Genomic DNA, 23,877 nt, shown 5'->3' on the forward strand with positions numbered 1-23,877 from the left:
TTTTTTTTTTTCTTAATACCAGAACATTTTCAATACGATTGGCTTTTGGGGCAGTTCTGTTTCTGGCATAAACTTGTACAGTTTTGCAGTGACTTCATTAAACCTGACTATTAATGTTTATAAATATCTTAAGTATGGGATGCAGGGGGAATGGGCAGCCCCTTTTCAGTGTCTGTGGGGACAGGACAAGGGGCAATGGCTGCAAGTTGGAGCACAGGAAGTTCCACAGCAACATGGGGAAGAACTTTTCCCCAGTGAGGGTGAGGGAGCCCTGGGACAGGCTGCCCAGGGGGTGTGGAGTCTCCTTCTCTGGAGAGATTCCAGCCCCGTCTGGACGCCGCCCTGTGCAATATGAGCTGGGGAGCTGCTTGGGCAGGGGGGTTGGACCCCATGAGCTCTCCAGGTCCCTTCCAATTCCTGTGATTCTATGATTCTATGACCAGTTCAGCATGCTGATAGGGAGTGCTAGGAAGGGATATACATGCAGATCTTCATGACCAGAAGCATCTTACTGATGTGAAGGACATCTGGATGTGGGCTATGGCAGCAACACAGCACTTGCAGGACAGCAGTGAGGGCCGAAAGTGATGGACTGATTCTCCAATATAATGTCTTATTTAAGAAATGAGGTTTTATTAGGGACAAATCAAGGAACATGAAATTTTAGAAAGCGTTTATAATTTGAATTGTGTGTCAACAGGGTTGGATTGTATGCTTAGAGATCAGCCTCTCTCAGATCTCTAAATACCTTGACAGTCCTGTTTCTAACACAGGAAAAATAGTGTGGGCCAGTGTTGTGAATAGTGTTGTGGAGTAGGTGATGAGTTGGTTGGTTTCACCTGCTGCCTGGTGGACAGACGGTTGATGTCTGACGGGTTTATAGACAAGGAGGCTCTTAGGTGGGATTAGTAAACAGGAACAGACAAGAAGACCAAATGTTTCAACTTACAGGGGTGTTTACTAGGGAAATTCAATACAAAATCCAAACTTTTGGCCCTACTTTCCTTAGATAGCTTTGAGAAAGAGCACTTGGTGCCCTTCAGAATTAGCATGCCCCAATAAAGCTGCCTGAGTGTGTGTGCCAGCCTACAGCAGGGTTATTCTTTGCTGGTCCAGGGCTGTGAAATGTCTTATCCCACTCTCTGCTTGAATGGGTCTGAGGGTGGTGACAGATGTTTCATCCAGTTGTAGAAACTGTATCTGGGCCTGCTTTCAGGGAGCATTTTTGAGGTGGTGAGAAGAGTAACTACCACAGGAAGAATCAGCTATAGAAGTTGTTTCTGTAGCGCTGCTAGAGCAGTCTCTCTTTTGGCCAGGACACGGCATCTCATCTGGTCTCTGGACTTGCCAAGACAGAGAGGAAAGAATTCGACTTCAGTGGTTCAGAAATTACACAGGTGCCAGTATGTCCTTTCCAGTCCCTGTTCTGGAAGCAGCTCCTCCATCTCCAGTTACATATAAGCACTGTAACATGTTTTATTACTTTCTCAAGCTGCAGCTTATTTCCCAGGTTCATTTGTATCATTTTCCTGGATGGAACCTGGTTCCAAACGCAACAGCATGCTGGCTTGAGCCCCAGTCAGCGTTCAGCTTGAGAAGAAATTACAGGCACAGGCAGTGGAAGAGGACACGATGGGGCCTTGTTTTGTTTACAAGATCTAGGCAAACAACTGTGTAGGGTTTTTGTTTTTTTTTTTTTTTTAACATTTGTTCCATATAAAGTATGACTAGGGGAAAGGCAACTCACAACAGATGACTCCAGAGCTCTGAAATCCTGTCAGAGGCAAGGAAGGAAGGAAGGAAGGAGAGATATGTTTCCAGGTGCATTTCAAAGCCTCAATTATCACACATGGATGGTGAAACTTTTAATTGGAGATTTGAACATGCCTGGGGTCAGGAATAAATGGCACTCAGAACCAATATTCACCACTGTACCAGATAGACAGAGTTTTATGTTATTTCATCCCAAAACATAGAAACAAGTCATGATCTGAAAAAACACAGCCACTGCTGACAAGGAGACAGAAGCTGTTCAACTACACGATAGATTAACACCATAAAACAGGACAAAGACCAAAACCCTCCCCATATCCTGCATAAACACAAACAGTTTAAGAATGGAATAGAGCTAACTAGGCTTTACATCTTAGACAGATGCTAAATTTCATACTTCCAGGTTTGTGGGAAATGTGCTGTGAACATTAAAAAGGTCAGATGTCGGATTGGTTATCTTTAATTCTCATTCAAAGGGGTCCACATCCAACAGCACAGGCACAACTGTAAGATTTTCAGTGAAAGTGATGAATTTTAATAGGCATTTCTGGACACCAAGTTTGCCTTGGTCTTTTATCAAAGGACTGACCAGAGTTCATGCTGCTTAGCCTGTGAACCGTAATAATAACAAACGAGGAAGATAGTCAGGATTTATATAGCTTTATATTTAATATGGGGAGTTTCTGGAAGGAGTCTGTAAGTAGGGACTGCTGCCCAGACCCCAAGCTTTGGCCAAGCACTTCTTGGCAGGCCTCAAGGAGGGTGGTGAAAATGCAGCTTTAAGCCATCCTTGCATCATCCTGGGGTTGTCTCCCTGCCAGCATGGTCCCTAGTGTAAACTGTAACACCAGCAGAGCTACTGTATTTTGCATTGGCTACCACTGGATTGAAGAAACCTGTCTGGTAACTGGGGATCCATGAGAAACAGGCTGGGTTTAGCCATTTCTTTCACAGGGACTGCAGTCCCTGCAGTGACTCCAAACGGGCTGAGGCTTTGTCAGCTCTGTGCTGGTGGATGTGCACGTAGCTGGCTGAGCTGCCTTACAGTCTCCATTGCAGTGATAATGTGGCAAAATACCCAGCTTGCAGGGTCTGGAGGATCTGGCCCACAGGTCTGTGCGTGCATATGCAGATGTATGTGATGTCACTGAACGTCCCCACTCGCTGCAAAGGTCACTTTGTCTGAGATTTTTCATTTGCTTCAGAATAAAGCAACCTCGAGAACATAATGAAGGAAATGAGGTCTGAAATTTGTTTCCTAACATCCATGAATTGCAGCACTGAGCTAAGGGGAAAGCATTCAAATCCCTCTCTACCCTCTTGGATAGGATTCTGTTTGCAGCTCTGCAATAATCAGCAGACATCAGTGTCTGCTACAACTGAATATTTTTGGTATCTAATTGGCACTTAGATACCAACGTGATAGGAGCTTTAGAAATAGCTAAAGCAGATAAATATTGCTGCTTCTTTTCCTCTGTGTGTGTGTGTCTGTATCGTCTGTATGAAGATGTGTATTAATGTGAAAAATTCCCTGTTGATTTTAATGAGCTGCATCTCTGTGCAGAGAATTTGCTTCATTCAAAGCTGCAGTAACATATAGAAGGGATTTTTTTTTCTTTGTGCTGTGAACATCTAGATCAAATTCCCCAAGTATTATTTGTGCAGAAACTGTGAATGCTCCCAGCTTGCAAATGAAGTCAAACCCTTGTTAATGTTTACAGTAAAACAGCTGTTCTCAGCATTTCTCCCTGAGCCTCAGCTCCTTTAGCTCTACCATACTCAGCCTTACATCATCGCAGCTGCAATAATAAGAGGCTGAAAGAGGTCAGAAGCAGCCAGTCCTGCTAAACCACACCTTTGTTTAAAAGAGATTTTGGATTGTAAAATGTCTCAACTGCTAAATTTTTCAGCCTGACTGGACTCCATGCACGGGCTTGGTCTTCAAAGCCCTTGCTCACCCAAAGCACACAGGCACTGCCAGCACAGAGTGAAGCAGAACACAGGCTCTTTATACGTTTTTCCCGGGAAACTTTCTATAGATCCAGACTGGGAAATGTTCCAAGGCTTCATAGAACTAAAGATAACAGTAATAAAAAAAAAAAATGGACTAGAGCACACTGACTTTTAAAAGAAATAGCTGAGCCTATTATATTTGCATGGCAAAACCTTGGTAATTTGTGCAGCCAGACTTTGTTAATTTACACTAATAAAAGTAAGATCACTACAGATTACTAAATTTTAGCAATTAGCAGGTACGCAAACAAACAGCATTCTAAGAAAAGGAAAAGCATCCCCATGTAGGTTCCTTTCAAGACTAGAATTTATTTCTAAATATTTAGGATGGATCAAATAATAAATGCTACTGGATATATTTTATATAAGTAAGCAGGTGTTAGCAGAATGTACAACAGAGTGCTCCCCAGCTCTATCAGTTTTCTGCTGGGTAGGAAGAGTACGGTCTGTTGAACTTCTGCAGTGTCTGAACTGTAGAAAGACATGAGCAAATCAGAGTTTAAAATTATTTAAGAACATTTTAACACTAGTTGTCCTACAGGTGATTTGCTGAAACCTTTTCTTCTGTTGAGTAGTGGTGGGAGATAGACGGGCTTTAGCATGTAAGAGAAAATGTGTTCATTGCTGATTTGTTACAGTGCTTAGGAATTGGGTAACATTTGTCACTTTTATTTTACTGAAAATAGAAATTTGAAAATCAAAGTAAGAAGAAAATAGGGTTTTCACAGTTGAAAAATTTCCAGATTTATAGGTCCTTTATTCTATGCACAAGGGGATATTTTAGCAGCATTTTCACAGTTAAAATCAAGTGTGAACATTGCAGTCACATGCCACATACTACTTGTGACAGCTTTTAAATTCATGGTGACTACGGAACAGCAACCTTTTCTGGTCTTGCAGTTCACAGGGTGATGTCACAGACTGTCAGATGATGTCACAGATGTCCTAGAATATGGCAAGAGGTTGGGGCAGAGGGGCTGTCACAGCTGGAATGCTCACTGAATTTAGCAGATTCCACAGCATGATGCCATCAAAAGGGCTTAGCAAGAAATCCTAAATGTGCTTTCCAGTGCAAGAAAGAGAAAGAAGAAGAAAGCAATATAGGGCAGACAGCAGAATTTGTAGATTCCATTGACACTGGGATACTCTTAATCCAGTGGGATTACAGATTCCATTGATACAGATAGTTTTGGAAAGATACTGTATAGCAGAAATTGTTTGGTACAAATTGTAATAAATTGGGCTGTAGTTTCAGTTATGACTCTTAATGGTGGTGAATTATTTGCCTTGAGATAATTCTTTGAGATCCTAATGATGTCAGGGTGTAGCTGTATGAGGCACTGACCAGCACAGTAAAATATTGAAGAGCATAGAGGCTAAATGTAAGGAAGCTAGACAAAGGAAATAATTAGCTGGACTATTCAAACACATTATTTAAATAATCAGAGCTACATGTGGTGCTTTTATCACAAAAATCATGTAGTGTCTGGGAAGGAGAACAACTGCCCCCCAAAAAGCAAGTGTAGGTATCTGCATACATATATATCATGTCTACTACCCACCTGAGCTACATATTACTTACCAGTGTGCATTTTCTTTGAGCTTCACTTACACATTCAAAGCAATTTGTTTCTTCTGGCATAAATTGTCACCTGAACCTTTAAATAAAAATATTGCTTCTGCTCTGTCATATAGAGGGAATATATATTCTAACTTTCTCACTCCAGGTACAAATGTGCCTGTCACGTTTGAAAAGGCAACAGTTAAATACATGTTTGTGCTGTCAGAAATACAGCAGTTAAACCCTAAATAATATCTATAGGATTAAGATCCAAGTACTTCAGAAGAAATCTATATGCAGTTATCTTTCCACATTTCCTCTCTATCCCCTGTCATAGACTATGAACGATAATATAAGAAGTGCTCTAGTATGTATGCTTATCTCATTATCTCCATTTTCAGGTAAGTGGAGCAAACAATTTCACCTTAGTGGATTTGTAGCAAAATAATACACATTCCTCTCTGCTAGAGGAATGAAAAAAGGAGGATTGAGCCCAGAACTGGGGCAGAGGGGGAGAGACGAGAGGGTTTTTTAAAAGAGTTTTCTGAATAATCAGGAAATCCAGTGAGACAAACAGAATGTGTAGAGAGCAAGCCAGAATTATCAAATTACCATGACAACCGTAGGCAAGAACCCAGAGAGAATCAGGTAAAGAAATTACAGTAGAATTACAGTTAACTTCACATTTATTTATTAAAAAAAATGAGAAAATCCCAAGCAGTCAGGAAGAAATGTTTCCTTTGGCCTTGTGGTGCAAAGGCTTGTGAAACGCAGCCTTGTCTGCAATTCTGCAATTGCTTTGCAATTGTGTGTACAAGTTGGTTTTAATCTAGATTTGCATATGCAGATTGTTTTAACCAGCAGGATTTGTTGTTCGAATCAAAACTCAGAATCACAGATGCCTTCATTTGTTTGAAAACAGAAACTAAAAGAGAATTTAGAAAAGGTATAGGGTACGTGTGTGTGTACACACAGATGCATATAATGTGCATTTCTGGGTTATTTCTAAACCCTTCTTTCTTCATTCAAACCTTAACACATTCACTACCAAAAAGGTTTTAAACAATGAAAACAGTAAAAAAAAAAAAAAAGTGAAAGTGAAACTAAGATAGGCAAGAGTGATGGTGTCTGTATTTAAAGGCTACAGGTTAACTACCGAGTGGTTAAACAGACTCTCTCTCAAATGTTGGTTGAAATTCTGTTTGTTCAGTTTTAACGTGGGATTTCATAATAAACCATTCACATGGGGGGAAAGATGCAAGGATGTGATTCTGAAATGCAGAGAGAGATCCACGTTTAGAGAAGGGGGGATTTGTTCACATGGGAGGTGGTTGATTTTTTTTTCCCTTTTAAACAAAGCCCTCAAACTGCTAACATGCCAGCATATAAACAAAATCCACCCCCCCCCCCTTTATCTTTCCTGTTTTGTGCTGCTATCTGAGTGCTTATTGCATTTTATGTGTTCTGTGAACACAGATACATGCCCATATTGATCCTTTTAAACGCTGCCCTGAAGTTTGCTGCCTGGTCAGGGAGAGGAGTGATGCACTCCATTGTTTCCTGCTATGATGTCATGCTTAGACTTTGCCTTGGTTAAACAGAATTCAGTTTACTGAACTGCAGCAAAATGTCTTTAGGGAACTCAAATTTATTGTTGTAGCAGAGATGGGAAGAAATAATGTGTAAAAAAAAAAAAGAAGGCATAGGAAAAAGGGTATAAATTCTGGCTAAAATATTTGCCATCTATATTTTTCTCTGCAGTTTTCCAGAAGGAGATTTGTACACTCATTTATGGGCACACTCATTTATATACACTCTCTAACTGTGCCTAGCTCAAGGGTGTGTTTATTTCCATCTTGGGAACTAGGATGAGCTGAGATTCGCTCTCAGGACTTGAATCGTTACTAAGATCTCTCTTAAACATGCAGTTCTATATCACACCATTCTTTTTACTCACATAAACCACACAGGGAGTCCATGTAATGGGTCTAATCCTGCCAGCTGTCCAGTGATGTGAATGAGAGCTAAAGGCATCGGCCTGACAAGATCCAGTGGTAAATGAATTCATTTCCACCAGCGTCTGAGAACTCTGTGTGGGGACAGTGAGTGGAAGAAAGGGGACGGCCTTTTAATTATGCTGGGAGATCCTGAACTGGAAGAGAAATCTGAAGGGACTGAGTGGGAAGAAGGAGGTCTTTCCTCCTCCTCCTTCTCTCCCTCCCTTCCTCCCTCCTGGCCTTAAAAAAAAAACCCTGGGGCCAGTCCTTCCCAAATAGGGACAGTTGGCAGGTATGTGTTAATCTTGTTCCCAGCACTTCGGAGGAGCTATGAACAGAGGCTCACCCTGTCCTTTCAAACCAGTGCTTCCTGTCCTTCAAGAGTTAACCTTCTCTAGAACATTTATTTCACCATCTCAGGGAAAAAAAAAAAAAAGGAAGAAAAAAAAACCCGAAAAAAAAAAAAACCCTGCAGAGCTGAGAGGCTGCAGATCACAAGGCCATTCTGATAGCCTCCTGTCCCCATGGCAACAGCAACGGCATTTATCAGTTCCTTATGAGAGCAGGCACAGCAAATCTGCATTGCACATGGCAGCCTTCCAGCCTTTCAAATGAAAGAGCACTTTGAACTGCTGCCAAGTGTGGAAGGAGCAGAGCTGTCAGGACTGCTTAATGCTGGCAGTTTGTACTTGGGAGCCTTTCAGTTCCCAGAATCCTTCAGCCGTGGGCAGCCTGCCAGGTACTTAGCGGAAGCTAAAAACTAACCCCCAGACCATTCACTGCAGTGCACTCAAAATTTTCCACATGTACCATGTCACAAGTGCAGACTGTACAATGAAAGCAAACGCCTTCTGCTTGGGATTCTAATTTTATTAATAATCGAGGAAAAAGCCATCGGAGATTAGCTGGCTGACAGCAGTACAGTATAGCCACTGTTTGTAACTGGGGAGAGGGGGGGGGTGTGTGTCAAATGTGTGTTTCATCCTTCAGAAACAGTGGGCTCCACAACAGGGGCTGCACACCCCCAAATCTGCATGCAGTACCTGAGCGTGGGGAGATCTGGGTTAGCAGAAGGGAGCCTGTGGCTATTTACAGCGGAGCATTCCTTTTTTTTAGCAATCATCATCAAATGCATAGCAGTGAGACATGGAATAGAGAAAGGAGACAGGATTGCTGGCTGGTAAATATTTTCTGCCCTTACCCCTCTACATTTTGCTGTCATTGTGAGAATCTCGGAAGCTGGCTGATGAATGCAGCAGGGATACATGGATCTTGGTGGGTTTCCTTTCAATGGAGAGTTTTCATGTGAACTTTTTATTGTTTTGCATTACCCCAAGCACAAGGGCTTCTATTGGCAGAGGAAACCAATTGGCACAGTTCTGCTTGCTGCTTTTTCTTTCTTTTTTTTTTTTTCTTTTTGTTAATCTGCACTGAGATCAAGGGCAAGGGCTTCATTTTCCAGCACTAGTCATAAGCCTTTAGCACAAATAGAATGAAAATTGTCTGTCGCTCAGGCAGTTGGACAGGGTTCAGGAAAACTATGTCTGGCACTAATTCCAAAGGGAAGGTTTGGTTCAATCCAGCATCATTAATTTCAGTAAACTGTTTTCACTAGTCTATATCCCACTGTTTGAGAGCTGTTTATTATCTTTTACTAAATAATGTCTTTTGGAGTACAAAGTAATGAAAAATACCTTACAATACTTCCATATGTATGTATTCTCACATATATGTGTCCATATAAAGACACTATACATAGATGCACTCACATTATTTACTTTTCTGGGTTTTTTCTCAACAATTTCTTGCTTCTTACCTTGCCTTCCCATTATAAAACACATTTATAATGCCAAATATAAAATAGTAAAAATAGCCCAGAAGGCAAAAGAGAGAGAGAGATGAAAAAAAAAAACCCAACCCCAAACCCAAACCACCCTGGAGCAAAGACAATCTCCACAAATTTGTGAGTTTCACCACAAAACAAGGAAATGTAGTGCCTCTTTTTCAGCTTGCAGCTATCTTTGGCTGCTGCTTGAAGACTTGACTTAATTCACCCAGGCAGTAGCATCTAAAAGTAATACACCAAGACAGTTAATTTTGGCACTTACTCTCCCGTAGGAATTTTACCAACAGTCTTTGAAAAGAAAGTAAATGATCTTTTTTCTTTTCCCCTCTCTGTTTCCCCCCATAGCTTACTTGATATATGCTAATAAAAGAAACTGCCTCACCCCCCCCCTTTCTGTTCTCACCCTTGTCCTGTGTCCACAACATCCTTCTTTCAATAACAATGTTAATCAGCATTTATTACGTAGTCTTGGAGGGAAAAAAAAAAGTGGTTTAGGTCTTTTCAGATGGCCTAGTTACAGGGGAAAAGGAGGTTATGCCATGTGAAATAACTGAAGATAGGGCAGTTTCTTCTCCTTTCCCTTCCCTTTCTTTCTGTCTTTCTTTCTTAATCCCGCCTCCCCTCCTTCCCACCTCCCCCATTTTTTGGAAAACACAGTAAAGTTTTGTTCAGTTCTCAAGTGTTATTAATCACTGGTGGAGGCCAAAAGCAGGGATATTTTTCTTGGCAGCACGTTTTGATAAACAATCTGTGTATGGGGTGAAGGGAGGGAGGGGGGAGCCGGTCTTGCTGGTAACTAAGCTAATGTTTGGCAGATTCTTAACTGTCACGAAAGTGCAAGTGGCTCTCAGCGGGAACAGCCTTAAAAAATGTACCGATTCAGTTGATTCATTACTGTTGATTGTTTACTACGTCCACAGGATGTAAGATGAAAACAGGCCAGGGATAAAAGTAAAAATAACAACAGCGGAGGACCCTGCCTCAGCAGAACCCAGCCCAAAACACGCTGCCCAGTCGCTAGTCCCTTGCGGAGCGAGCAGAATTAATTATAGGTGGCTCGTTTTGCACCGTAAGATTTGGCAGAGGTTAACGTGCGGAAATCTGGGCTCGCCGGCGGGCTTTAAAGCCATAAAGACAGCTGTAGGGAAATCGATTTGGGGCGGGTCTCAAAAGAGGAGCCCTACCCGCTTTCCGGGATAGAAGCGAGAGCTGGGGGGGTGGGGTGTGTGTGTGTGGGGGGGGATGCTGCCCGCAGGGCTGCCGCGGCTGGACACGCGGGGCGGCGGCCCGGCCCGGCCTCTGCGGCGGCTCTGCCCTGGGCTCTGCGCTCCAGCAGCAGCGTGGAAGTGGGAGCGGTAACACCGGAGGACGCGACAGACAACGTCCGTTAAGAAGTGTGTCTGCACTGCAGAGCAAGGACAGAAAGAAAAAAAAAAATGAAAAAAAGGAAAGAGGGGAGAGTTCCTAGGTGGGAAGGGGATAGGCTTTGTATGTCAGCAAGGCTCGCTACCTGAAGAATGGTAGGAAAAAACTGCATCATAGTGAGAACTGAAACGATAAACAGAAACACGTAATTACACTCCCATTCTTTGTAACTAGGTGTTTTGACACTTCCTGGCAGCTCCTAGTAGAAGACAATGTTGTTTAACTTTTAATTTGACAAAATTCTGCAACTCCTTCCTGAAGTGTTTGTGTTTTGATTTGCTGAACACACTCCCTGTACCACCGAGTGCTCTGTTCACTGCTCATCTCTGCATTGTTTTGAAGCTGGTAATTTGATTGTGACGGATTTTATTCTATTTGCCATACTGAGGTAAATCCATGTAAATCACACTCTGGGGACTGTGCTTCCCTTCTGGTTCTTGTGGTTTTTTCCAGCTGTAGCTGCTGCTTTGACCACTGAGGAAAGAACTATTTCTGTAGGTGAGCCCTTGCGGAAGAACCAGCTGCTGTGACTGCTGCACTGATCAGTGCCAAAACTTCGTAAAGCGAGCAGGAAAGAGTTAAATGTATTCCCAGGCTTCGACTGTTTACAGCCAAACTGTTCATTCCCAAGCTGCCTAGATCATAGGCTCCCAATTATTACTGCTTGCAAACTTTAGGCCTGTCCTATATTCTGCATAATTAACACTGGACTGCTGATCGATAATGAACAGTGCTCCTCTCGCATCCAGATCAACAGCAATCCCCGTATTTTGGGAACCTCTGCTCAGGGGTGGCATGGAGCAGAGACTGGCAGACCTGGGTACATGTAGCCAGGCACCTGGGGTTTGTGGCTTCACCCCTCACGGTGCGTCGCTCCCCACTGCTTCCCATACCTGCTGGTGGCACGAGGAAAGGTGCTGACTGGCTCCTGCAGGCATGTTTTGTATGATGGTGTTGATTCCTTCATTAAATCAAAGCTTCCTTCACTGCTGTTTTAATGTTACACAAACGTAGGTATGTATGTGTGCACTTCCAAATGAAGAGGGCAATAGCGGGAAAGGGATTATTGGATGGCAGGATTTATCCTAGCACTGAAAGGAAGGAGTTAGTAGATTTCACTTCTGAGAGTGAAAATTATATTCCTTGGGAGTCCTGGCAGGTCGTAAACTTGGGGCAATCTCCACAGAATCCCTAATGCTGCATCCAAAGTGCTGACTCGCGGTCCTGCTCGGAAAGCAGTAGTTGGGTAGCAATTGTTCGCGGCCACAGCTGTCCGTCCCTGCGCTCCCCTCCCTCTTATCAAACAAGCTACTGTCTAGGGGGGGTTCTTAGGCTGTTTTATTTTGTTTGCTCGCTTTTTTTCCCTTCAGTTAGCCAGATCAGGCACCTGAATGGCTTCATTGTTTGGGCTTCCTCTTTTCCTCCTCCAAACGCAATTTTAATTCCTGGATTATTTCAGAGTTAAATAAACACCAGACGTGTTTAGTATAAATCCAGCAAGACTGATCTGGATTGCTCCTGCCCCTCCATTCTCATGGCAAGGGAGAGGAAGGTGAGCAGCAAAGCACACAGCTACCCTCGCAGGGACAGCTCTGTCATAGATTGGAGCTTTATTACGTTGCCACAGTTCAATCTATTTTGCCCTACCAGATTAGATTGATAGTGACAAGTCGTTCCCTGTGAAGGTGCCACGGCGTGGCATTTATTTGCATTTACATTGCAGTTCTCTTCATCAATCAGCTTTGCAGAGATCCCTGCTGCTGCTGGCCATATTGTTGCTATGCTGACACTTCATCCTTAAGTGCTGCTTGCGTAATGGTACAGTACGTGCCCATGACCAAAGTTTAAATCAAAGTTTAATCATTACGGAAAAACAAATATACTTCCGCGACTGTGTATCCTCCAAGTAAAAGTAAGGCAGTTTGGTCGGGTCACAGATGCTAATCTCTACTCTTTTTCTATTCACGAACTATAAAGGGAGTTGACAGCACCTGTAAATGGTGTTCTGAAGCTAGATTGTATCTAAGGTGATTATTATTTACACCCACTATAAAGACTGCTCTTGTGAGCCAGGAAGTCTGTTCCTGTGAGGTGAGTGTTACCAAAAAAGGGCTTTCTTGCAGGAGGATTCAGTGGAGCAAGGAGCCAGGGTGAGGGGCGGTTCAAGCACACAGAGTGCCTTGTCATGTGTTGGGTTTGTATAACCCGGGGACTGAAATACAGTCGGGATATGCTGCAGTTCTGCATTCCCAGACACACGAGATGAAGGGAAAAGCCTCAGCTCTCTCGACCTGAGTTTTTTAAGCAGGGGCTGACCTTTTCCCACAGCCCAGTTCTGCTTCTCATATGAAGATCAACACGGGGCAGTAAAAGGATAGGAAAGGAGTTGACCTTCCAGTATGAATCAGAGCGAACACATGCTTGTTTAGTCAAGTAAAGTCATATTAATGTAGAAATCCTGCAGCCATCACTAAATCACTGTGGCTGGAAGCAAAGATTTTTACGTTGGCCAGCTTTCATCTGCCTTACTGGAAGCTTCTTTTTATGAAGCCTCTATAATGTCCACAGTTTAGGTGTGAAATTTCTACGTGTGAAATCCGCTCTCCTTTAGCGCATCTTCTTCATCCCATTTGCATATAGGAGAGTCACACCATTCAAAGACTTTTCTCTCTCTACTCTCCGCTTCTGCAAGCTTCCCCTGAAAGAGTCACTTTGTCAGAATTGATTTTCTTACTGTATTTTATCTGCTCCTACCATTTCTGTAACTTCAGCGTATGCATTTCATTAAGCCTTCCCTGTAAAATAATTCCGCTCACACACACATCAAATTCGCTTGCCAGCTTTGTAGATTATAACCAGACACATATAAAACGTTTTGGACAACTAAAAATGGAAATGAGACGCATTGGCGATATGAAACGAATTATTTAAAGCAACAGCTTTATGCCGTGTGAGTTTTGAAGCGTTGCTAACCCAATACAAGGTATCTCTTCTGTTCGCAGCCGCATCGCTGCTGGGCGTGCGTGTGTACGCATGTAAGGGAGTCGTGGCACCACGCCACAGAAACCCCACGTCCCTTTAAAGCACGGAGGGAAACCTGTAATGGACGGGGGTTTTCGGCGTTTCTAGCAACAAAGGAACCAGGAAGAGGTGCCGAAAGAAAGAAACCCATCCAACACGACCCGTCTGGGAGAGGCTCCGCAGCCTGAGAGCGTTCCGTTCCCCCCCTGCGCGCTGCCTCGGCGGGCACCCGTGAGCCGGGAGTGCGCCAGTGTCACCACGCCGGCCCCCGCCGGCAGCGCGGCTCGGCGCAGCCCGCCGCGTCCCTGCCGAGCCGCGTCCCCGCAGTGAGAGTTTATTATTCTGTGGACGCGGAGGAGCGATGTCCGCGTTTGCAAAACCAGCCACCGACTGCAAGGGAGAGCAAAAGCGGGCTGTGCAGAGCCCCTCCCGGGGCACCGGCGTGGCCACGGGGGAGGGCGGGGAGCGGCAACTTTGGGGATGGCGGTCGGGAGAAGGCAGGCTTCGGTGGGGTTTGGGTTTATTTTGTTTTCCTTCCAGTGAAATGAATTCTCGGCTTATTTGCATCAGCCGAATTTGTTTTGAGCAATTTGCCTGTTAGCAGTGTTATGCAAATGTTAGCAAGCTATTTAAAGGGGGGGGGGGGGGAAGCCGTGTGTTCTCACAGCGCCGGGGAAATCCTATGTCCCTTTGCATTAGCGAGATGAGATCACAGCGATTACTCACCTGCCTGGCCTCTCCTACACCCTTGAGCAAACGCACAGCACTGTCTTTCCCAGCCCAACCTTAACCACTCGGCAAACATGGCCGATTTAAACAAATCAAAAGTGGAAGAGCTTCTGATGTAGTCACGGGCTTACAGAAACTGTGTCATTCTGTCACCGGGATCACTGAAAGAGAAACACGAAATCGGATATTAAGGCGGGATCCCCCCCCCCACCCCCCTTCTCGTTTGCCTCAGCAGCCGGAGCGCACGGGAATCCCACCGACAGCCTCGGTGGCAGTACGCCGCGCAGTCGTCACGGAGGCAAAGCGGGGCGAGCCGCGGGTTTACACACTCCCGAAAACGAGACATTTGAACTTAGAAAGCCCAGCCAGGGGAAAAAAAAAAAAAAAACCAACAACAAACCCAAACCAAAAAACCGAAACCCAACAAAACCCAAAACCACACACGCCACCGCCGCCCCCCGTCATTGTGCATGCGCTTCCTGGCCGCGTTTTCCGTGGCGGAGGAGCTGCGGCGCGGGCTGGGGAGGAGGAGGAGGGGGGGGGAAAGAAGAAGGAGGAGGAGGAGGAGGGCGAGGGCGCGATCTGGCGTTCAAGTTTCCAAACATAGCCGGCAGCGCGGGCTGCCCGTGCGCCCCGCCGTGCCCCGCCGCGCTCCAGCTGCCGGCCGCGCAGGGGAGGGCGCGGGCAGGGCGCCGGGCATGCGCGCCCCGCGCAACAAGTGGGCTCGGCGCCGCCAGCCGGGGGGAAGGGAGCTTGGGGCGGGCGCTCGACGGTGACGCGAGGCCCCGCCCGGGTGCAACCGAGCCGAGCCGAGCCGGGAGCGCGGCGTGGAGGAGGGGAGGGGCGGCGCGGCGCGGCGCGGGGGGAGCGCGGCGCGGAGGAGGGGGCGCGCAGGCACACGCGGCGGCGCGCAGCACCCCGCGCTCGGACTGCGAGCAGCGGCGACGATGTGAGTGAGGAGCAGGCGGCGCCGCTCGCCACGCTGCTGCCGCCGCTGCCCCTGGGCCGCTACCGCTCTGCCGGCGCTCGGGGAAGCCGCAGCCGGGACCGGACAGCTCCGTGTGGGTGTCCCTCTTTCGCTCGCGGCGGTGGATCGGCACGTACCGAAGTGCGAGCTCGCGAGGCAGCCGCGGCGGGTGGAAGGTGACCCCCCCATCTTCCTCCGTGCACCTCCGCCTCCTCCCGGAGGAGGAGCAGCAGCAGCGGAGAGCTAGAGAGCGCAGGGAAACAGAAGCGGCTAGAAGGCGACCCCCACCCAGCCCCCCGGAGGAGCGGTAGAAGCGGTTCCCACCCCACCGGGGCAGCAGCGGCAGGACCAGGTAGAAGAAGCTCTCTCTCCGGCAGCAAGGAGCGAGCTGAAAGCAGACGATCCCCCTTGCTGAAAGGGGCAACAGGATCAGGTACGGAGAGCCACCCCCCCTGCAGCCCGGGGGGGAAGACTGAGCCAGCCCCTACCCCGGCGGCAGCGACAGCAGCTCCCCGGCCAGCAGCACCATGTCCGCCGCGCAGGTGTCGTCGTCCCGGAGACAGTCATGCTACCTGTGCGACCTGCCCCGCATGCCCTGGGCCATGATCTGGGACTTCACGGAGCCCGTCTGCCGGGGCTGCGTCAACTACGAGGGCGCTGACCGCATCGAGTTCGTGATCGAGACGGCCCGGCAACTGAAGCGGGCGCACGGCTGCTTCCAGGACGGCCGCTCCCCGGGCCCCCCGCCGCCGGTCGGCGTCAAGGCAGTGCCTCTCTCTGCCAAAGAAGCGGCGGCGGCGGCGGCGGCCCAGCAGCAGCTCAACCATGTGGACGCCTCCTCCAAGGCAGCGTCGGCGGGACTGACACAGTCCAGCCTGGACCGCTACGGGCTCAGCGCCGCCGCGGCGGAGCAGCGCAGCCGCTTCGAGTACCCGCCGCCGCCGGGCAGCCTGGGCAGCAGCCATGGCACCCGCCTGCCCAATGGGCTGGGGGGGCCCAACGGCTTCCCCAAGCCGCCCGAGGACGGGCCACCGGAGCTGAACCGGCAGAGCCCCAACTCCTCCTCCTCCTCTTCCTCCTCCCGCCGCGGGGCGCATGGGGGGCTGGTGTCCGGCCTGCCTCCGGGGGCCGCCGGCGCCCAGATGAACGTGCCCCCCAACTTGCTGCCGCAGACCTTGCTCAACGGGCCCGCCGCCTCCGGTGTGTCGCTGCCCCCGCCGCATGGGGGCCTGAGCGGCCGCGGCGGCGGGGGTCCCCCAGCTCCCTCCGCCTCCTCCCAAGGGGGCACCTGCGGCAGCGGCGCTGGGGGAGGCGGCAGCTCGTCCTCCGAGGCCTGCGGCAAGCGGCCGGGCTCGGTGTCCAGCAGCGACCAAGAGCGGGAGCTGAAGGAGAAGCAGCGCAACGCGGAGGCGCTGGCCGAGCTTAGCGAGAGCTTGCGGAACCGGGCCGAGGAGTGGGCCAGCAAGCCCAAGATCGTGAGGGACACGCTGCTCACTCTGGCCGGCTGCACCCCCTACGAGGTGCGTTTCAAGAAGGATCACGCCCTGCTGGGCCGCGTCTTTGCCTTCGACGCCGTCTCCAAGCCGGGCATGGACTATGAGTTGAAGCTGTTCATCGAGTACCCCAGCGGCTCCGGCACCGTCTTCTCCAGCGCCTCTGGCGTGGCCAAGCAGATGTACCAGGACTGCATGAAGGACTTCGGCCGCGGCCTCTCCTCGGGCTTCAAGTACCTGGAGTACGAGAAGAAGCACGGCTCCGGGGACTGGCGGCTCCTGGGGGACCTGCTGCCCGAGTCCGTGCGCTTCTTCAAGGAGCTGGTGGGCGCCGACATGCTGCCGCAGCCCTACCTGGACGCCAGCTGCCCCATGCTGCCCACGGCTCTGGTGAGTCTCCCGAGGCCGGGGGCCGGGGCCGGCGGGGCGCAGGGCACGGCCGCCGCCTCTAGGGGACCCGGCGGCGGTGGCGGCGGCGGCGGCGGGGCGATGCGCAAGAGGAAAGCTTCTCCCGAGCCCTCGGACTCGGCCGAGGGGGCTCTGAAGCTCAGCGACGAGCAGCAGCGGCAGCAGTGGATGGCCAGCCAGAGCGAAGCGCTTAAGCTCACCATGTCGGCCGGGGGCTTCGGGGCGGTGCACGGCGCGGGACCCCCGCCGCCGCCTCCGCCGCCCCTCGGGCCTCACTCCAACCGGACCACGCCGCCCGAGTCCGCCCCCCAGAACGGACAGTCCCCCATGGCCGCGCTCATGTCGGTGGCCGACACGCTGGGCAATGCCCACTCGCCCAAGGACGGCAGCTCGGTGCACTCCACCACGTCCACCCGCAGGAACAGCAGTAGCCCCGTGTCGCCGGCCTCGGTGCCGGGCCAGCGCCGCCTGGCCTCCCGCAACGGGGACATGAACCTGCAAGTGGCCCCTCCTCCCCCCAGCGCCCACCCCGCCATGGACCAAGTGCATCCCCAAAACATTCCGGACTCCCCCATGGCCAACAGCGGGCCCCTGTGCTGCACCATTTGCCACGAACGCTTGGAGGACACCCACTTTGTTCAGTGCCCCTCTGTGCCCAGCCACAAGTTCTGCTTCCCTTGTTCCAGAGAGAGCATCAAGGCCCAAGGGGCAACTGGCGAAGTCTACTGCCCCAGCGGAGAGAAATGCCCCCTAGTCGGTTCCAATGTGCCTTGGGCATTTATGCAGGGCGAGATCGCGACCATTTTAGCTGGGGACGTTAAAGTGAAAAAGGAGAGAGACCCTTGAGTAGGAAATCCAATCCCTTCAGACTCCTGAAGATGTAGAATTGTGAATATAACAAACTGCAAAAGTTAGTCTTATGTATAGACATTATTTTCGTCGTATGTTTCTATATTTTGAAACAAAGGTATGTACTCTTCTTCATTTGAAGGATAGAGCTGGTTTTTGTTAAACAGAATATAATATTGTTTGGTTACTACATAATACCTGTTCTCATTTCTTTGGCAGTGTGTTGGCTAGGTACAAAGTTAATAGCCCTTAGCGATTACCTGCTGCTGGTGTGTATTTTTGTAAATGTATGCACTTCTCTGAAAGAAGAAAAACAAAAAACAAAAAAAAAAGACAAAAAAAATTTTAATTTTCCTTTTGCCAAGGCCAGTGTTGATGCCTAAAAAAAAAAATTGCTACAAAAATGGTGACAGCTTATGTTTTACAAGCCCTGAGTGTTAGTCTTTCACTTTATTTTTTTTTTTTTCTCGTTTTTGGTTTTTTTTTTGTTTGCAAAACGGTGGGGTGGCTCTTGGGGGGGGGAGGGGAGGGTGTTTTTTGTTGCAAGTTTGTAAGGAAAATGTTTCAGTTTGTTTCTATTGATCTGAACGTTTTTAATCTTCATGTGTTTTTTGTTTTTGCTTTTATTGATGCACGGATGCTTTTGAACAGTAGAGCAAAATGCTGTACATGAAAAACATGCTCTGTTTGTCCTTTATACATTTCTGTAGTTAACAGAACACTGTAATGTGCCTTGGAGCTTAGTAAATTGTAATAAATTCAATTGATATTAATACTTCTGGAGTAGCAAGTTTTATTTTCCTCAGAGCTTAGGCAGCGTGCACAAGCCATGCTGCCTTTTTTTAAGTCTCCATTATACCAAGAGCCTGCAGCTCCTTGTGATAATTGTGGCAGTTGTACGCACATTTTCACAGCGATGTAGTAAGATGATGATGCTGATGTTTTTATCAAACTTATCTCAGTCTTGGCACTGTGCCTATTTACATTTCACCTTTAATGTTGCAGTAACAGTTGCTGACTAAGCATTTTCTATTTACTGTTTCTGCATCTCATTTCCTCCTCCCTTTCCCCCCCACCCCCCCTCCCCAAAGCTCTCCAGCTGCAAACAGCGTTTGCAATACAGGATGCATCCATTGCCTGCGCAATTTAATAAGCCTTGAGATTTGAAACGAAAGCCTTCTTTCACACAAAAAAAAAACCCCAAATGCAATAAAAAAACCCAAACCAAAATGCCAAAAGCCAGTAGTATCACATGCTTGGGAATGTTAGCTGATTTTAAGAGCGGTCGTCGCAGCTCTGCATCAGCTGTGGACTCTTGGTAAGGCAGGACTGTAAGTTAAGCCCAAAAAAAGGGTAGTGGGAAATAACAGCTTCTGCAGTTGGTGTTGCAGCTGGTGGGTAGCTCCCCATTTAGGCAATGACTTTTCATAACTGAGTTGGTGAACGGTTCAGGGCGTGGTGTGTTTCCAGGTTAGGAAGCTTCCTTAAAGCACTGGAGTGAGCTGCTTTCCTTTTGGCAAGGATCTGTATGTGATTATTGGTATAATTAGCTATTTTGTGTGACACTGGCCTTTTCTGGTGACGGGGGAGCAGTGCGATACCTGTTAGGTGATCAACAGGCAAACTAAATACACAGGCCTCACTGGCTGGAAAATGCAAACAAACCTAATGTGAACTTTGTCCTTCCCAGTGAGGCAAACGGAGGGAAGACAGAAAATGTGAAACAAAAACAACCCTGCAGAAAACCTCCACAGTTTGACCGACAGAACACAGAGCTCTTCCAAATGCAACAGTGTCCCAGGTTATGAGCTCGGAGTTTTACTGAATATTAAGGAGCCTCACCCTCTAAACCCCCATAACTGTATAAAGAATTACTTCTTAGAAGTCTAGATGGCATTTGGTATCTGCTTGCTCTTAATTTGTATTCCTGGTGGAAAGGATGGTAGAAACCTAGAGACTGTATGCTTAGTGTGCCTACAGATCTTTGCTCTCTTGTGTAGGTACATACTCTGGCTATTTTGTGTGTATCTGTGTGTATATGGTTTTGAGATCCAGTTTTTGGCATCACTGTATCTCTGATTTCAGACAATGATTTTGTGTACATATGTACTACCTTTTTTTCCTGCCAAGTGATATACTGGTGCTTAAAGATCTCAGAACATACTGTTCTTATGTAATGGAATTGGGGAAAAATGCAGAAAAATAATGATTTTCGTTAATTATTATATATAACATACAGGTTTCCAGTTAATTATTGTATACAACCTGTATGTTTTTTTAGAGTATAGATTTGTACTGATGCTACCTTTTCTTTATTTCTATGCATGTAGTTCCCACACAGCAGTTTCTGAATCAAGAGACAGGGGGACTAACGTGAGTTCGTGGCTGGCAGAGGAAAAAAAATTGTACACATGGATGGAATTCAGGCTTAAATCTAATGAGGAGAGAAGGAATATTCATGTGTGAGTTACAGCTGCCATTAAAAGAACTACTGGCTGGTCAACATTGAATTATGTCACACAAGCGTGAATACCCTGATATATATAAACAGAGCCACTCCTGTAGTCTTGAAATCAGTCATCAGTAGTTGGAGTTAGAGCCCTGTTTGGTGGATTTCTCTAAGGGCAGAGAGAGCATTCCTGAAAAGCTCTCATCAGTCAGAGACTCAGCAATTTGGTTTTTAGCAGGCAAAGGAAAGGTAAGGGGCAGTAGACATAGGTGGAAAATAAGCTTGAAGTGAACTGTAATACTGCAGTTAATTAAAGTTAACCATAGCTACAGGGCGTTTGTTGTATGGACCTTTTTTTTGTAACCATGTGACCTTTTCTTTGACTCTGGCTCATTAAGCAGCCAGTCTGGGCATATTAGCCAGCATTTCTTTGAACCCAGTCCATAGGTTTTTCTGTTTCTGAAGATGTCCACAGCTGACAAACAAGCAGTAACCTTTTGAGGAGGAGGAGGTGAAGGGAGCTGCTGAGCAAGTCAGAGATTCAGCTGATTTCTGTATTTCACAGTAATGCTCCCCTCCCCCAGATTTGCCAGTTATTTAAGGTAAAGCCCGATGTTTGCTTGAATAAATTGTCTAAGTGAATTTATTTTTTCAGGTGGTCATTTGTTGTGCTCTCATTCCTTCTTGTAGTGGGGAAGTATTTAAGTGGTTTATTTTCCCAAGGAGGGTTGGCGTGTTGGGGTTTTTTTTTTTTTCCCAGTTAGATTATTCTCGACATTTCTTTTAATAGCCTTGTAGCCTGTTTTCTAAGAAATGGGTTAGAACATGTGTGTCACTGGATGTTTGTTTTTCAAGCGTTGGCAGCTCTGTGTGAGTTGGAGATGGGAGTGTTTGTGCAGTGAGGAGATGCTGTGTCCATTTGGGGGAAATACTACACGGTTCCATCAGGAGCTCAGGTCCACCCATGCTAACTGGTGTCATTTAGTACAAACCTTGTTATCTTTTTTTTTTTATTTGCCTTAGCAATGTTGTGCATATGAGTATGCTCTTCCCTCTGCCAGCCCTTTAACATTTGAGCTCCAAACAAGTCAGGACTAACATTGTTTTGAAACTGCAATCTCCTCAACTAGGCTGGCTGCCAGCATAGCTTTGCAGAGCTGCAGCAGTCACTGGAAAAAGGGTTGTCTTTGCTTCTTTACGTGTCTTGCGAGCTGAGTTTTTCTTCCCCTCAAGGGAAAGGGCTTTGTCTCCTCAGAGCTCTCAGGTTCCCAGCTTACTATGCACAGTAGTTGCTTTGCAGCTTTACTCTTCCTTAGGTTTTGCCTATCTTTTTTCTGCAGCCATTCTCCATTCATAGTGGAATAGTTTCGTTGTGCATTAGCAGCCTCTTTCTCTGCCCAAGTGGCACCTCCTGTAGATGTGCAGCAGAGTACTGAACTGTCACTGTAATGCTGACTCTTGTAAGGCTATTCTTGAAGCAGAACAGCTTCCCCCTTGGCATTCAGCCACCAGAATTCATTACAGCCTGCATTTTCTACCCAAAACATACCTCTGTACCTACACAGTTGTCCTTAGAATTATCCCTTGGAAGACACCGAGGGCAGAGTTACACCCTCCTGTACAGAAACAGGCATTGCTGGGTTGACTTTCAGTGACTGAAAACCATGCACTGAGCTTTCATTGTTTCAGCCCTTGCCTTAAAACCTGTAATGCAGCCTGGGAAGGGGAATGCCTCTGCTGATGGGGTGATGTGAACAGAACCGGAGACAAGGTCTTTTCCCTGGTGTATGTTTTAAAAGAAGGATTAGGTGTATGTACACTGAGTGAGGCTACTACTGGGCTCCTCTGATGAGCCAGCCAGACAACTCCCGCTCCACGTGCTTGCCATAGGGCAGCCCAGCCCCTGCTGCCAGCCCTGACTGGGAAGCTCTGCGGGAACCCAGCTCTCTTCCCTGGGAACAGGCTCACCTACATCCGTGAGAAGAAACATGGGAGATTACGTGTCATTTCAATTTCTGACAGCAAACCCACTTGCTTTCAGCCATTCAGGGAACTGCAGAGCGAAAAGCAGAAGGGAGCAGTTAGACATGTGAATGGGAGGAGGAGGAGGATGCTCCTCACCAGTCTGTCCGGCCAGTACGGTCTCTTGACTGGTTGGACTGGCTGAGCTACCCAGGGCTAGGTAGGTTCAAGATTGCAGTCTGACTACTGTGCTTGGCTCCATGAAATGAACCTCGCTGCTGGTGTCCCTGTGTATTGCTGACGGTGGCTGCAGCTACCCTGAAGTGTCCTTCTCTCTCCCCTCTCACTGACACACAGCCACACAGCTCTGCTTGCTGCTGGGCTGAGATTGCATTCCCCTCGCTGCTGCGCGCCTTTGCCTTCCCAACGCGCCCTTGTAAGGTTATTTGGAGGCGGTGGGAGCAGGGCTGGAGGTGAGGAAGGTCAAGCTTCTTAGGTTTCAGCTGATTTGGCATCCGCTCACAGCCCTCCCCCCCCCCGTAGCCCTGTACAGCCGTATGCACTCACTGCTGCTTTATGACCCTTTGCAAAGAAACCTCAAAGATGGGAGCTGCTGTCGAATAGCAAGTTACTCTCAGGCAAACACCCCCCTCCCGCTCTGACCGCCTTTAGCAGTGAGAAGACTGGTTTCTTCTCCTATCCCAAAGACAGCTGCAGTGGGTAGCTGCCGCCTTCTCTCTGGCTCCACCGGTGTGCCAGGGCCACCAGCTCCCCCGAGCCAGCCTCACTGGGGTCTTTCCCTCTATTTTTTGGCCAGCGCAGGGGCCCTTTGCTTTGTTCAGTGCTCTGTGAGCGGAGGTTGAGCCTGGCCAGCGCCGAGCGGCTTGGCACGGCTGCGGCGTGGCAGCTCGGGCAGGGGCTGGGAGGCGGCGAGCCAAGCCGAGCCGAACTGAACCGGGCTGAACCGAACTAGGCTGGGCCGAGCAGGAGAGGGGGGCACCGGGCTGCCACGGCGTGTCATTGCCGCTGGCCTGGGCCCGGCCTAGACGGCCATGTGATCCCCTGCCTGCCTTGCCTGCCCGCCCGCCTGCCTCCGCGCTGGGGCTGGGAATGGGGACATGAAACATGTCTGTGCAGCTTCAAGGAGCCGAGCAGAATTCCCCACTGTCATCATCCTCCTCCTCCCCTCCCTCCCTGCAGGCTGCCAGAGGGGAGGGCTGATTACAGCTCCGCTATTGTTCAAGTAACCTACAAATGGATTTGCATGGAGGCAGGTTGGGAGGGGCAGAGGGGTGGGATTTATTAGCAGCAGCTAAATTCGTCGGGATTACTATTAGGCTGAGAGCTTCTCAATGGGAATGATCCCTGGGTGAGCGGTGGGGTG

General features: G+C 48.1%; 1 protein-coding gene across 1 annotated transcript; it reads left to right on the forward strand.

Moving 5' to 3' along the window:
• The first annotated feature begins 15,774 nt into the window (after positions 1-15,774).
• IRF2BPL (interferon regulatory factor 2 binding protein like) lies at positions 15,775-18,576 on the forward strand. Its single transcript, XM_084262949.1, has one exon. It carries the CDS (start codon positions 15,860-15,862, stop codon positions 18,077-18,079), a length of 2,220 nt encoding a protein of 739 aa, XP_084119075.1. The 5' UTR covers positions 15,775-15,859; the 3' UTR covers positions 18,080-18,576.
• The last annotated feature ends 5,301 nt before the right edge of the window (positions 18,577-23,877 follow it).

This window comes from Gallinula chloropus, assembly GCF_964237585.1.
Source record: "Gallinula chloropus genome assembly, chromosome: 4".
Lineage (NCBI taxonomy): Eukaryota > Metazoa > Chordata > Aves > Gruiformes > Rallidae > Gallinula > Gallinula chloropus.